General features: G+C 43.3%; 1 protein-coding gene across 3 annotated transcripts in view; it reads right to left on the bottom strand.

The window, feature by feature from the left end:
• Positions 1-9319: 9319 nt before the first annotated feature.
• LOC125146044 (immunoglobulin superfamily DCC subclass member 4-like) overlaps positions 9320-16224 on the bottom strand; it is a 17137-nt gene continuing 10232 nt past the window's right edge. For 2 of the 3 annotated variants that reach the window (XM_047821703.1, XM_047821706.1), the window contains one exon: positions 9320-10683. In XM_047821703.1, the coding sequence (XP_047677659.1) occupies positions 10298-10683 (386 nt within the window). In that variant the 3' untranslated portion in view covers positions 9320-10297. The remainder of the gene's footprint in view (positions 10684-16224) is intronic. The other variant, XM_047821700.1, reaches the window with a different exon arrangement.

The raw sequence follows: 16224 nt of genomic DNA, 5'->3' as shown, positions 1-16224 counted from the left end.
AGAGAGAGAGAGAGAGAGAGAGAGAGACAGAGAGAGAGAGAGAGAGAGACAGAGACAGAGACAGAGAGGCAGAGAGAGAGAGGCAGTGAGAGAGAGACAGCGACAGAGAGGTAGAGGCAGAGGGAGGGAGAGGGAGAGAGAGAGAGAGAGACAGAGAGAGGGAGGGAGAGAGAGAGAGAAATAGAGGCAGAGATAGAGGGAAAGAGAGAGAGACAGAGAGATAGAGGCAGAGAGAGAGAGAGACAGAGAGAAAGAGACAGAGAGATAGAGAGAGGGAGAGAGAGAGAGAGAGAGAGAGAGAGAGAGAGAGAGAGAGAGAGAGAGATAGAGGGAGACAGAGAGGCAGAGAGAGAGAGACAGAGAGAAAGAGACAGAGAGATAGAGAGAGGGAGAGGGAGACAGAGGGGCAGAGATAAGGGGGAGGGAGAGAGAGAGAGAGAGAGAGAGAGAGAGAGAGAGAGAGAGAGAGATAGAGAGAGGGAGAGAGAGAGAGAGAAGGAGAGAGAGAGAGAGGCAGACAGAGAGAGAGAGAGAGAGAGACAGAGAGAGACAGAGAGATAGAGGGAGAGAGAGAGAGACAGAGAGATAGAGGCAGAGAGAGAGAGACAGAGAGATAGAGAGAGGGAGAGAGAGAGAGAGAGAGGCAGAGATAAAGGGAGAGAGAGAGAGAGAGAGAGAGAGAGAGAGAGAGAGAGAGAGAGAGAGAGAGAGAGAGACAGAGAAAATGGACTGCATGGAATTATTATTTCAGCGGAGGAGAATTCATGCAGCAGGGATCGAGTCAGGACAACACAACATCAGAGCAAAGAGCACAGCAGCATGGTGCTGACCCGCAAAAGCCGGAGCTGTGAATTTAAAGCGAGCCATGTGTTGATACCGCAGTGCAGGAGGCGTGTGTGAGGCGGGGAAACTCGTTTGTTCTTATTAGCAGCAAGGACAGAGAGGTGACCGAGGAGACAGAAGAATTTTCCACCGTGCATTTATTCATCCGGAAAACGATCTACGTATCTCCAAACACGGTCGTGGGAATTAAGGGTTAAAGACCAGAGCCTGAAATTCATAAAGAGCTCATAATAATGATCTCAGAGAGCTCCTAATTTAGCTTCAAAATTTCTTAGAAATCTCATCGAAAGAGTGATTCAGGACCAGAGCAACTCTGAGCAAGGAAAGAAACAACTTTTATCTTAGAGACTGGGCGGGGCTTAACCTGTTACTAGGTGACATGTTCTTTTTAAGACTGTGATTGGTCGTTCTATAAAAAATAGGAGTGCTTTTAAAATCTGGTCTTTCACAGCATGCGCGCGAAAACAAGAATCGAACACTCTCATCGCGCCACAGGACAAAGCCGCCCCTATGGTCTGACTCATGGTGGCTTAGGCGAAAAGACAGGGGGGACGACGTGTTGGGGTTGTTTGATTTTTGTTTAGGCTTTGGGGTGCATTGGTCACAACTAAGGAAAAGGGGGAACTCGGTTTAAAAATCTTGAGAGCGTTTTCTCGAAGGGAGGGGCGGGGGGGGTCGGAGAGCCCCACCTTTAAAGTCGTGACAAACTTTGCAAAAAAAGCTAAAAAATCAGGAAGGAAGCAAACCAACTGATATATATGGTTGTTGCATGTATAAAATATTATGGATGCACTATAGGTGTTTGTGTGTGTGTGTGTAGTGGGTGTTGGGATGGGTGTCAAATGGGGGAAAATGTGGGGGTGGTGTGGAGAGAGTGGTGTAGGGCGTTGTAAAAAAAAAAGTGCTGAATGGTCAGGGCATGAATAGGGGGATGCGCCTAGCGGAGGAACCACCCCTATCTAAGTGCGGTGGTGAAGAAGAAAATCGTAAACTGTATTAACTGGCAAAAGGCACGGGGGGGGCGGAAAGGTAGACATTAATTAAAGAAAAAATATCGAATATACAAGGGAAAAGGAAACATTGTAGCTTTCTTGGCATGATCTTCGGGATGACCAGTCATGGAAAAGGCCCTATTCGAGAACTAATTTTCGTCCTATGATGAAGAGGGAAACTGGCAAAGTCATCTACATTAAAGTCGCTAAACCTCAAAAAACATCTCGACTAAGGAGAACGCATGTTTGCACAAACGCAAGAGGGAGGGGGGGAAAAAGGGAACGGCTTTAGTGGGAAGCGCTTGGGTGTAAGGAGAAAGGGGGGGGAGAGGTGAGATAGAAATTCTTTTAAGTATGCAGGCTTGTTAATCAGGCAATTTAACGTCATAGCGGGTGCTGAGTTTTCCTGAGTATGAGTCAAGGAGAATGCTGTTATTCCCATAAGTTACAGGGGAGGAAAAGGAGGGTGAATCAGACATCACAAAATATGGATGTAAATACAAAAAAAAACCACAGAAAAAAAAGGAGGGCAATTTAAACCGGAACCAATTTCCAGTACTTTTTACCCAGTAGGAATGGTCAGCGTAATAACACGTGAAGGGTTGGACGGCTTGGTTTGGGTCGATTGGGAGTAAGGATTTGGCATGGGTAGTGGGGTAGCAAAACAAAATGGACGGGCAAAAAAGGGCGGTACAGATATAAACGGGAGCGATGAGACTTAGGATGAACTAATTGGCTGAAATACTGGCTGGGGGGGGACGCAATATCCTGAAGCGTGTGGTGGTGTATGTCTTGCACGTCAGGACTGGGAAAGCAAAATTGAGTGGCTGCCTTCTGATACAAAGCTGGCATGAAGGGTCTCTTGTCTGTAAAGTTTGCATGGACCACGATTGTGAAAGATCGTTTGAGAGGAAGTCACATGAAAATCTTGACAACACGGAAGTAAGATGCTCACTATAATGATCGGCAAAAAATGAGTCACGAAAAGCGCAAACAATCTTTACGGATGATGGGTATTGATAAGAGCGACAAGGGATACCGCCTAGAGGTGGCGACGACCTTTTCCGGGACAGAGGGCAACGTGGTTGAAGGTGGTAAAATTGTACTGCGGAAGAATCCATGAAATTAGAAGATGAAAAGAACCAAGTATCAATATAAGGTCTGTTATAAAAATCGAAACCCAAAGAAAAAGCGCCCAAGGGAGATCAGCAAGAACAAGTGAAGAACGGGGCGGGGCATGGAAAACCATGAAGAGAAGAATTGTTCGAAAAAGAAAAGAAAGGATGAGAGTAAGGCAAGGCGGGGACAAACAGAAAACGGGGTGGGGATAAAGGCTAAAGTAGCATGTTCATAGGACTTAAGAACTAAATATAGAGCGTGGATAAGTTGGCGGAGCATGAAAAGTAAAGTTAGAAATAATAATTACCTTAAAGTAATAAAAGCTGAGTTAAAAGTTAATAAATACAAACTTAGTTACTTTAGGGGGGTTACCGCAAATATGACATAGACATGGTATCAGCACAAACAGAAAAAGAACATGATAGTAGGTAGCTACATGGCGTAAGACGGGCTAACTTAAAATTTTCTGTGTTAAGGGGCGATAAAATAACGTTATGTACTTTATCGCTCCCAACCTCGACGGGTTTAACAGTAATGCCGAGTTAGGGGAAACGGAGCACGGGGGCACAGGGGAACACTATTGAATTTATTATAGCTTGTCGCCGCGTTTGTGAAGAATGGGCCGGATTAGTTGGTGGGGTGCGCGAAGGAGGACGGGGGGCCGGGGAGCATTGAGCGGAGTCAAAAAAATGGACACATCCTCCGGAAATTGTTGGATTGGGGTGTGTAAGCTTGTGTTTGGTGGTTTGGTGGTTCGGGGGCTGGTGCTAAAGGAGCATCTCAGAAGGGAGGACGATGGAGTGGAAAGGCAAACCGGGGGGGTACTTAGACACGAGGTTAACGCAGCGCGGATGATAGAGAACCGAATTTTGGCAACCGAGCACTAGGCGTTGGGGCTAGCTCGAACCAGCGGACCAAGGTGTCTTAGAATGAAGGAATCACGGTGGAAAAGGGGTATGGAGGGCGGGGGGGAGGGGGGGAATTAGAAAAAAGTGGCTACAAACTCCCAGTCCTTGATAGATTTACTGACAGTTGTTTGGTAAGGGATCCTGATTCGAAAGAAGCCGGCGTCCAGAAAAAAAGTCTCACCAATCGGTGTACGTGCAGGCTTTAGCGGTGCCAAAAAGGAAAAACAAAGCAGGTGGGGGAACAAAGGGAAAAAAAAAAGTGGGAAACAGTTTGGTCTTCTCCCCAGGTGATGGGCTGGGATCAGGTGTCAAAGGCCGCCTTGCTGAACATTCGAGCGTGGCGGTGTGCCGGTGCGCGGGGAGGGGCACGAGAGAAGAAAATTATGAGGAGGTCACTAGGAAAGGAAAAAAGGGGGGGGAGGAGAAAAAAGAAAAGGGGGGGGAGGGGGGGGAGAAGGAGGGGGAAAGGGGGAGGCAGTGGTCAGGTGGGCGATACGGTGTTATAGACACAAGAGTGAGGGGAGAAGGAGAACAAGTAGCCCTGAGAGGATATAAGAAAGAAAACGGAAGACAGTCTGAAACTATAGAGAGTAGAGAATATGTGTAGTGTAACAATGGCAAGCGGAACGGGGAAAGTGTCACATAGGGGGACTGAAATGGACGCGGGGGGGGGCAAAATTCATGCTAATTTAATAAAATTAAAACTCAGACTTCACGTGACACGAAAAATTAGTTATAAATAAACTGCATTACACTGAATTAGTCTATACACTATACACTATATATTTATATATATAGTTACACTATATATGTTTTAGTCAGAATTAGTCTTCTATGTTAACGCTACATACTAATAGTCACTTCATCTACTGTGTGTGTGTGGAGTTTGCATGTTCTCCCCGTGCCTCGGGGGTTTCCTCCGGGTACTCCGGTTTCCTCCCCCGGTCCAAAGACATGCATGGTAGGTTGATTGGCATCTCTGGAAAATTGTCCGTAGTGTGTGAGTGTGTGTGAGTGAATGAGAGTGTGTGTGTGCCCTGTGATGGGTTGGCACTCCGTCCAGGGTGTATCCTGCCTCGATGCCCGATGACGCCTGAGATAGGCACAGGCTCCCCGTGACCCGAGAAGTTCGGATAAGCGGTAGAAAATGAATGAATGAATGAATGAATGAATGAATGAATGAATTTCAAACATTAAGAATTTCCTTCATACGTAATGTGTAAAATCATGCATCCTTGCACCACCCAAAAACTATCATTACACTTCTGTATGTCCATCCATAATTTTTCTGTCTAGTCTGTATACATATACATATATATATTCATAATGACATTCCTTTTGTACAGCTATATCTGTTATACCACTTCATACTGTATCATACTTATATAATAACCACACTATATATATATAAACCCTTATTCAGTTACATGTACATATTACTACACCTTCTGTATAACCTCATACCCTTATTTATTACACTGCCACCTGTATATAAGCCATCTATGCACTTCTGGTTAGATGCTAACTGCATTTCATTGGCTCTGTACATGTACCTTGCACAATGACAATAAAGTTGAATCTAATCTAATCTAATCTAATATAATCTAATATAATATAATCTAAAGAGATATAAATTAATAAAGATTTCCGCTGAATTAACAATAACCTCAGCACAAGCAAGGTCAGGAAATCATCGTAAGATGTTCTTCAAGTAAAAAACATAAACATAAACAGTAAAATACAGTCATATAAAATATAAATATATGTTTTTTAATATTAGTCTAATATTTGCTTTAAATAAAGTACAGTATAAGTAAGTAATCGATCCGGTCCCAGGTTCTGTTCTGAGCAGAAGCTCTGAGACTTTTAGCACTTAAGTAAATCCAAGAACTTTGTGTGAAAATGTTTTATTTGAATACTTACATTTTGCTTCTAAAGGCACTTTTTAGATTAATTAAAAAAATAAATAACAGAAGGATGTGTTAAAACCTGAGAAACGTCTGAAGAACCGCGTTAAGTTTTCTCAGATGCTTTGACGATCTTTCCTTTCTGAATCACACTGTATGATTGTGTCCCTGAGACAACTCGAGAGGTTTTAAGGTTAAAGCTTCAGAAAGAATTTCAGCGAGGCTTAGTTTGGTTCTGTTCACTGCTTTACATCATATCTTTATCATTTTCACGGAAACGTTTTATACAGAGCCGTACGTCGGATATGTAAGTGGCAAAAAACATGTTGGACATGATCGATGTTCGGCTTTACGTACTTTCGTTTGAAAAGGAAAAGGGCCGCGATTGAGGAACGTCGAAGCCGCAAACGTCACAAATACATTTTTTTTAACTGATTTCTGTACAGCTGCATTGTGAACGTGTCTGTTGTTAAAAGCACAATAAACATCAGATTGAATTGAATTAGCAATAGATTTGTTTTAGAAGCAAAATAATTGGAAATAAAACATCATACATCTGAAACTTACAGTAAGTCACATCACTGAATAAAATCTTTATAATTATGAATTTAGAATCTATGAATGGGGGCACGGTGGCTTAGTGGTTAGCACGTTTTCCTCACACCTCCAGGGTCGGGGGTTCGATTCCCTCCTCCGCCTTGTGTGTGTGGAGTTTGCATGTTCTCCCCGTGCCTCGGGGGTTTCCTCCGGGTACTCCGGTTTCCTCCCCCGGTTCAAAGACATGCATGGTAGGTCGATTGGCATCTCTGGAAAATTGTCCGTAGTGTGTGTGTGTGTGTGTGTGTGAGTGAATGAGAGTGTGTGTGTGTCCTGTGATGGGTTGGCACTCCGTCCATGGTGTATCCTGCCTCGATGCCCGATGATGCCTGAGATAGGCACAGGCTCCCCGTGACCCGAGAAGTTCGGATAAGCGGTAGAAAATGAATGAATTAATACCCGTTGTCTTGCATGTATTTTGTCCTTGTTGTTGTGCGTCTTTGTTGCCTGATGCTCTCCGTTTTTTTTTTTGTTTTTACATTTACATTTACATTTACAGCATGTGACAGACCCCTTATCCAGAGCGACGTACATAAGAGCTTAAATCTCTAACACTGAATACATTAATGCTGCTCACTAGGTTACAGACTTAAGATACCATGAGTTTAAAACATTTGTTCAAAGTTAATGAAAAAGTGTCAAAGGTTTTTTTTTTTTTTTAAATACAAAAGATAAGGAAAGAAGTGCTAGTTGAAGTGTTTCCTGAATAAGTAGGTCTTCAACCGCCGCTTGAAAATAGCCAGTGACTCGGCTGTCCGGACCTCTAGGGGAAGTTCATTACACCACCTTGGTGCCAGAACAGAGAAGAGTCTTGTAGTATACTTGCCTCTTACCCTGAGAGATGGTGGAACCAGTCGAGCAGTGCTGGTAGATCGGAGGTTACGGGGTGCAGTGCGAGGAATGATGAGGGCTTTGAGGTAAGAGGGAGCTGGTCCATTTTTGGCTTTGTAGGCCAGCATCAGTGTTTTGAATCTGATGCGTGCAGCTACCGGAAGCCAGTAGCAGTGTTTTCTTAAAAGTTTTATTAAATTTTGTATTTTCCTTGTTCAGTTTTTTCCTCTCATGTTTTCCTGTCTGTTGGTTTTGTGACTGTATTAATAAAACCGTCTGTCTTCTATCCCTGTATTTGGGTCTGGATTTTGTTCCCACGAAGGCTCTTACTCCTGACAGTGTCCATAATATACTGTATTATTAAACACTCTTTCACACAAAATCACTTAGAGTGGATTTATATATATATAGATAGATAGATAGATAGATAGATAGATAGATAGATAGATAGATAGATAGATAGATAGATAGATAGATAGATAGATAGATAGATAGATAGATATAAAGTATAAATAGAATAAATCAATCCTGACTAAAAGCAAAAGCATCCAAAGTCCCAGGAGTTTTCAAATCTAATCCCAATCTTTGCTTACGGGATCTGATATACAGTATCAGATATTTTTTAGTCTGAAATTTTTTTTAGCTGCTACCAAACTGATACCTGGAACCGATGACATCTTTATTGAGTATTAATATCAAAAATGCAGCTTATATGTAAACGAGGTATTAAGGTGTAATACTATCCGAGCGGTCGACCGAACGATACTCCTCGAACAGCTCGATTTCTTCACTGATGATGATGATGACGATGATGATGATGATGAGAGTTTTCCTGCATCTACACTGAGAGGTCAGAACCCAGTCTACTGAATCGCTCAAGCGTCTGGGTCAGGAGATTACAGCTCAGAAGGCTTCTCTGCTGTACAGCGCTGTACCTTCTGATCTTTGTGCTTTGTGGCACTGGGGAAACGGCGTCCTGCTCCTGAGCAAAGTTTCTCAATGAGCACACAGAAATCGGGGAATATACGCAGGGAGCTGGAGATAACGACTTGTTAAACATTAGCGCAGGAAATTTCAGAGCGTTTCATCACTCGCTGGCTAAATCAACACACACACACACACACACACACACACAGACACAGACACACACACACACACACACACACACATCACTGTAAACCAGAGGCCCGCTCATGCACACGTCACTGCCCAAATGCTGTGTTTTTGCTGATTTTGCTCTTCTTTTCATGCTCACAAGATTTTACAGTATTTTCAGCTCTTCGCAGTTTTAAACTTGAGATTTCTACACAGTTAAATTCTGTGTTTAAGCCGATTCTGTTCACATAGATGAACGTTTTTGCTTAGGATTGCAGACAAATCCTCGATCCTCTGAACACTTCCGAATAAAAACGGATTTGGGGACGGAGACGTGAACGAGAGAACCGATCTTTCTTCCTTTTTCTTCACTTTATTCGGCGTTTCGATGTCACAGAGACACTGTATGGGAATCGGGGGGGGAAGAGATCCGAGATAGCCGTTTGTCTGTTCGGATCACAAGGAAGATGTTCATCATCAGGTTAAAGAACAAACAAACAAAAAAAAAAGCTTATCTTCTTAAATGAATGAAGGAATGAATGAATGAATGAATGAATAGATAGATAGATAGATAGATAGATAGATAGATAGATAGATAGATAGATAGATAGATAGATAGATAGATAGATAGATAGATAGATAAATAAAAGTTCCAGCATGGGGGCACGGTGGCTTAGTTGTTAGCACGTTCGCCTCACACCTCCAGGGTCGGGGGTTCGATTCCCACCTCCGCCTTGTGTGTGTGGAGTTTGCATGTTCTCCCCGTGCCTCGGGGGTTTCCTCCGGGTACTCCGGTTTCCTCCCCCGGTCCAAAGACATGCATGGTAGGTTGATTGTCATCTCTGGAAAATTGTCTGTAGTGTGTGTGTGTGTGTGTGTGTGTGAGTGAGTGAATGAGAGTGTGTGTGTGCCCTGTGATGGGTTGGCACTCCGTCTAGGGTGTATCCTGCCTCGATGCCCGATGACGCCTGAGATAGGTACAGGCTCCCCGTGACCCGAGAAGTTCGGATAAGCGGTAGAAGATGAATGAATGAATGAATGAATGAATGAATGAAAGTTCCAGCATCTACCTCAGATGTGAAGAATTGAGACGATAATAATACGACAATTACTGTATCATCGCTCGCTAAGGGAACTTTCTGGAGTCTGAGGAGTTTTGAGAAGCATCATGAACATGTCCCATCTCATCAGTTCAGGACTTTCGAAGCCATTCATGTGGAGCACGTCGTTTACGGAAAAGGGTGTTTTACCGGCCGACGTTACGTCATCAAACGGCACTTCTTTGTGACCACAGACTCTGTACTACATTTAACAATTATTAAAAACAAGCACGTGCAACCTAGCTAGCAGGTGAAGAACTCGAACAACAAAATCACCAGCTAACTTACTTTAAATTTGCAAGCACTACAGACTAATACAATAACAGGCGTAAATAAACCCAGAACATACGTCCACTTACAGTTCTCACGGACACGCCTTTTATCAACTGGCTAGTTATCCTCCAGACAGTGACGGACCACGTCTTTCTCTCATTTCGGCCGTGTAACACGCGTGCCCGCTCGCGGTATGAAGAGCGTATACGCTATTCTCCGAGATGCATTTGGCGGCCTTTTGTGTAGCGGAATTTTTTTTTGGACGACCTCGTTAAGGCGGTAGGGCTTCCCAGCTTAGGCAAGCCGCCCGAACTGCAAAGTGCTGCGGGAAACACTGTCGTGTGTAGAAATGCTAGATTCTGATTGGTCGAAAAGTTTCATGAAAAAAAATTTTTTTTAACTGCTTATACAGTTTCCATGGTAACAACGTAACAACTCACTGTCGTTTCTATAGAAACAGGGAAGAACAGTAACATCTATAGAGTGAAAGCTGTATATAATAATAATATGTGTGTAAACGTTGAAGTTTTCTGGTATTTTATCATTCAGGGTGAATTCTTGATTCTTTACTTATTAAAAATTGTAATTGTTGTATAAAAGGAATATACAGTACACCATGCCAGGCCTCGCTATCACGGTAGTTTACTCTTTATCCATGATGTTAGTCTACTGACTATTATTTCGGCTGATAAACGAAGTGCGTACTTACTGGCGATCTGCAGAGTGACGCTGCGGCTGGTGAGCGTCCCTAAGGAGCTCCCGCTCAGACAGCTGTAGGCTCCCTCCATCCCTGCTGATGCTTTGTCGTCATGGACCGAAGGCAGGAGCAGCAAGGAGCCGTTGGGGAGCAGTCGGATGGCCTCGCTCTCGCTCAGCACCACACCGTCCTGGAGCCAGGTGATGTTCAGCGGAGGCTCTGAGCTCCCCAAGTGGCAGTCAAGCAGCAGAGGATGAGAAAGTTCCAGAACCACGTGGATGGGACCTGCACCACAGCTCAGCTCCACAGACATGGGGTTTTCTGTAGAGGCAATGATGTTTACATCACTGTTCAGTTTAGCCGCGTCACGTCACCACAGACTCACCAGTATGTTATGTTTATGTTTGAAATATTTTTGATGTAAAAAATAACATGATGGATCACAGCTTTAAACAAAATTATAATTCTGCAATCTGATTGGTCATCGTTGTGGTGTTTAATATCGTTTCCATAGTAACCCCTAATCACTGAACTTGAAACACTCTAAAAGGGGAGAAATTCTTTCGAGTGGCATTTAAAACAGTTACGTGGCTTTGTAATGTTACACAGCTTGGGTAAGCTTCAGGAAAGAGAAGGTTACACTTCAGAGAGAGAGAGAGAGAGAGAGAGAGAGAGAGAGAGAGAGAGAGAGAGAGAGAGAGAGAGAGAGAAAAAGAGAGAGAGAGACAGAGAGAGAGAGAGATATATAGATATAAGAGAGATGTAGATAATATATGTAAAATATATCTATATACTATATTAACACTTAGATATATGACTATAATATACATAGTACATTAAGTATATACACATATATATAACATATAGATATCTCTCTATCTCATCTCTCTCTCTCATATCTCTCCCCTCTCTATCTACACCCCTATATCTATCTCCCCTCTCTCTATCCCCCTATCTCTATCTCTCTCTCCTCTCTCTCTCCCATACTCTCTCCTCTCTCTCTCCTCTCTCTCTCTCTTCTCTCTCTCTTCCCTCTCTCTCTCTCTACTCTCTTTCTCTCTCTCTCTCTCCCTCTCCTCTCTTTCTCTCTCTCTCCCTCTCCTCTCTTTCTCTCCCTCTCCTCTCTCTCCCTCTCTCTCCCTCTCCTCCCTCTCCTCTCTCATCTCTATCTACTACCTCTTGCTATATCGAGAGAGATACTTGACTGGTTATCTATCAACACTAATGTAACTGGAATCACGACGCATGGACGTTGATGTAAGGAAGGAACCGTGAGAGGAACCAGACTCAGAAGTGAACCTCATCCTCAGGCAGGTGATACGGGACAGGACACAATGTCAAGGTAAATAATGTTAATGTAAATAATATAATTCTACAACAGTTTGTAGTCCAGTGGAATTGTGTGACCAAGAGCTCCTGAGGAACTCACAGGTCCTTCCTGAGTTCATTACAGACCTAACACTAATTCCTTCCTGCTAAAGTCTTCAAACGTTCACTGATGAAGATCCGAGCAGGAAGCTGACCCACAGATAGGAGGGTCAAAGACGGTCTGATTGTCTCCGATAGAAATATAAAGTCAGGATAAATCATTTTAATGTATAAATTTGTCCCTAATGAGCAAACCAGAGATTACATGAGAAAAGAAACCGTGAGAGGAACCAGACTCAGAAAGGAAGCCGTCGTCATGTGACACCAGAGAGTGTCGTTCTAAATCCTGTGCAGTGTATGATAGAAAGAAGTTTTAACATAAAGTCCATTTTGTTGAAGTCATGAACCGATGACTGATGACTGAACAACACAGACTCATGGAGACCAACTCATGGAGACCATCTTCACGGTTTCTAAGTGAAACCATCTACAGTAATCTCTTATATCTCCAGGCTTCGTGCGGCCCGTCGTCGGTCGGCGGCGAGCGTCCTTCGAGTGATGGCGAGAACTTCTCCGAGCAGAATTACGGCATTAGGTCTGGAGAGCAGGAGGAATCAAGATCACTGGTCATGTATTAGGAGATCAAAGTTCTCTGTGTGAACTATAAGCACTGATCACATCGCTGCACGTCGTGCTCTAAAAAACATTTTCTTTTGATTCTTTACTTAACAAAAATTAACCAGAAAAAAATCGTAGGTTTCACCGAAAATCTAAGTAAACAGATATAGTATATAGCTGTAGTTTTGATCATTCATTCATTCATTCATTCATTTTCCTACCGCTTATCTGAACTTCTCGGGTCACGGGGAGCCTGTGCCTATCTCAGGCGACATCGGCATCGAGGCAGGATACACCCTGGACGGAGTGCCAACCCATCACAGGGCACACACACACTCTCATTCACTCACACACTCACACACTACGGACAATTTTCCAGAGATGCCAATCAACCTACCATGCATGTCTTTGCAGGGGGCAAGGAAACCGGAGTACCCGGAGGAAACCCCCGAGGCACGGGGAGAACATGCAAACTCCACACACACAAGGCGGAGGCGGGAATCGAACCCCCGACCATGGAGGTGTGAGGCAAACGTGCTAACCACTAAACCACCGTGTCCCCCGCTTATTATTATTATTATTATTATTATTATTATTATTATTATTATTATTACTATTATTATTAATAATAATTGAGTAGTTAACGGAATCGCTCGAATTTCATTAAAAAACGATTTTCTGAACACGTATTTATAAAGCAGACACTGAATCAGACACTTTCTTCTTTTTTTTTTTCTGCCACTTTATGCGATTTCTCAGTGAGTTCCGTGGCTGAAAACGTCCGTCGTTATATCGGATGGTCTGGAACCGTTAAAGTAATTAGCAAAAGTAACATAAAGCTACGATTATTAATTCATATGCAGAGTTGCATAGTCAGCAGGGGATTACAGTGTATATACACACACACACACACACACACACACACACACACACACACACACACACACACACACACACACACACACACACAAGCCAGTATTCCTCTAAGACACACTGCACTAAAGCTCACAATTAATTAGGCTAATGGAAATCAGACTTATTTCCCAGATCAAAGCAGGACCTTCTCCGCCTGCATGCAGACCTTTATTTTGCTTTTGCTTCTGTCTTTTCTTACACGCTTGTTCCTCGTCTTCATCTTCGGCTACACGGGTTTCAAAATCCACCACTGACTCACCAAATAAACATTCTAACTCTTAGAGAGCATTAACACCGAAACGCTGGGACGTCGCGCTCGTATCCCAGACTCCCGAGTCGCCTCGACGGGGAAGGCGTCTGCCGTTGGCTCGAATCCACAGACAGTAAATACTGAAAATTAAAAATCGTCCCCTGGCTGTTGATGTCGCAGTCGAAGCAGTCGCAGTTTTCCGTGCAGTAAATTAACTACACTAAAGGATACGACATCTCGCACGATTTCCATGTGGCCTTACGCGGATTATCCACAATAACCTCGGCCAAGGATGCAGCCGATTGCTGAAGCCTAACTCAAGAACGATGATTATCAGCATTTTCAAAATAGATAAAATCGTCGATAAACAATTTTAAAGCACTTTTAGAAGAAAGAGTTTATTCCTAATTAACATTTAAAGTTTGGCCTTTTCCAGGTTTACTACATTCGATCCACTGTAAAACTGGTGAGCGTAAGAATCGCGACGGCTACAAGATCGGATCAGAGCAGAACTGCAGGTCTGCTACGCTGTGGTTAATACCCAATACAAGTGCTCCAAAATAAGACAGCCGGTGATCCAGGGACAAGCGCCCGAGGCTCACTGACGTACGTGACGATCGGAGGCTCGTGGGTTCTCGATCTCGTGGCTAAACAGATGTTGTTGCAGACCAAAAATCCTCAAGGTTCAAAAGTTCAAGGTTTAAAGTGTTCTGATCTGTGGGATGTGTTGGACAAACACGTCTGATCCACAGAGGCTCCACCTCACACCTTCCGGTGCAGGACTTTAAGGATCTGCTGCTGATGTCTTGTTGTCAGATTCCACAGGACACCTTCAGAGGTCTTGTAGAATCCAAGCTGACAAGTTTTAGTCATATGTGATTGTTGGACGACGACGACGACGATGATGATGATGATGATGATGATGGTGATAATGATGATGATAATGATGATGATGATGATTTAATAATGATGATATGGTGATGATGATTGTGATGATGATGATCCTTTCATTCATTCATTCATTTTCTAACTTCTCGGGTCACGGGGAGCCTGTGCCTATCTCAGGCGTCATAGGGCATCGAGGCAGGATACACCCTGGACGGAGTGCCAACCCATCACAGGGCACACACACACTCTCATTCACTCACACACACACACACACTACGGACAATTTTCCAGAGATGCCAATCAACCTACCATGCATGTCTTTGGACCGGGGGAGGAAACCGGAGTACCCGGAGGAAACCCCCGAGGCACGGGGAGAACATGCAAACTCCACACACACAAGGCGGAGGTGGGAATCGAACCCCGACCCTGGAGGTGTGAGGCGAACGTGCTGACCACTAAGCCACCGTGCCACAATATTATATACTCTATTTAAAATCGATCTAAGTTCTTGGGTAAAAGACGTTATATAAAGGTCCAGTTGAAAAGGTAAAGTGTTCAGTGAGGACGAGGAAGATTCATATAATTACTCTGATTCTTTATAAAAGGTTCTGAATGTGTCTGCAGTGATTAATCATCTCCATCACCCAGATCGTTAAAACTGTTGTGTAGTGTCTTACAGAGAGGAGAGTGTTGTGTACAACATCTGAAGACGTGTGTGTGTGTGTGTGTGTGTGTGTGTGTGTGTGTGTGTGTGTGTGTGTGTGTCATGCATGCGTAATGAAAATACCTGCAGTATCTACACCGTCTCCTTGAAAAGTACATGAGAACGACTGGCTTTGTTTCATCGACTAATAACTGCTCTCTCTCTCTTCCTCTCTCTCTCTCTCTCTCTCTCTCTCTCTCTCTCTCTCTCTCTCTCTCTCTCTCTCTCTCTGCCTCCCTCTCTCTCTCTCTCTCTCTCTCTCTCTCTCTCGGTCTCTCTCTCTCTCCCCCCTCTCTCTCCCTCTCTCTCTGTCTCTCTACCTCTCTCTCTCTCTCCCCCCCTCTCTCTCCCCCCTCTCTTTCTCTTCTCTCTCCCCCCTCTCTTTTTCCTTCTCTCTCTCTCTCCCCCTCCCTCTCTCTCTCCCTCTCTCTCTATTTCTTTTTCTCAACATTTCTCTCATTTTTTATGACAGAAAGCCAACACTAATCACTAATCACAACACTAATCACTAATCACAACACTAATCACTAATCACAACACTAATCACTAAACTAATCACAACACTAATCACAACACTAATCACAACACTAATCACTAAACTAATCACAACACTAATCACAACACTAATCACTAATCACTAATCACAACACTAATCACAACACTAATCACTAATCACAACACTAATCACAACACTAATCACTAATCACTAATAGCACATTAACACTATCACTAATCACCAACACTAATCAACTATCCTAATCACCACACTAATCCAACACTAAATCACAAACTAATCCAAAACTACTCACCCTAATCACGACACTAACACAACACTATAACTAATCAACAACAATATCAAAACACTAATCACAACACTAATCACTAATCACTAATCACTACACACTAATAATAAATCTAATCCAACACTAATCACTATCACTATCACAACAAAACACTAATCCAACCTAATCACTAATCACAAACAACAATCACTATCACTATCACAACACTAATCACAACACTAATCACTAATCACTAATCACAACACTAATCACAACACTAATCACAACACTAATCACTAATCACAACACTAATCACAACACTAATCACAACACTAATC

The sequence above is a fragment of the Tachysurus fulvidraco genome, chromosome 1 (genome assembly GCF_022655615.1).
Source record: "Tachysurus fulvidraco isolate hzauxx_2018 chromosome 1, HZAU_PFXX_2.0, whole genome shotgun sequence".
Taxonomy (NCBI): Eukaryota; Metazoa; Chordata; class Actinopteri; order Siluriformes; family Bagridae; genus Tachysurus; species Tachysurus fulvidraco.
Note: the sequence above shows the minus strand (reverse complement) of the source record. Positions and strands in the feature narration are given on the sequence as shown.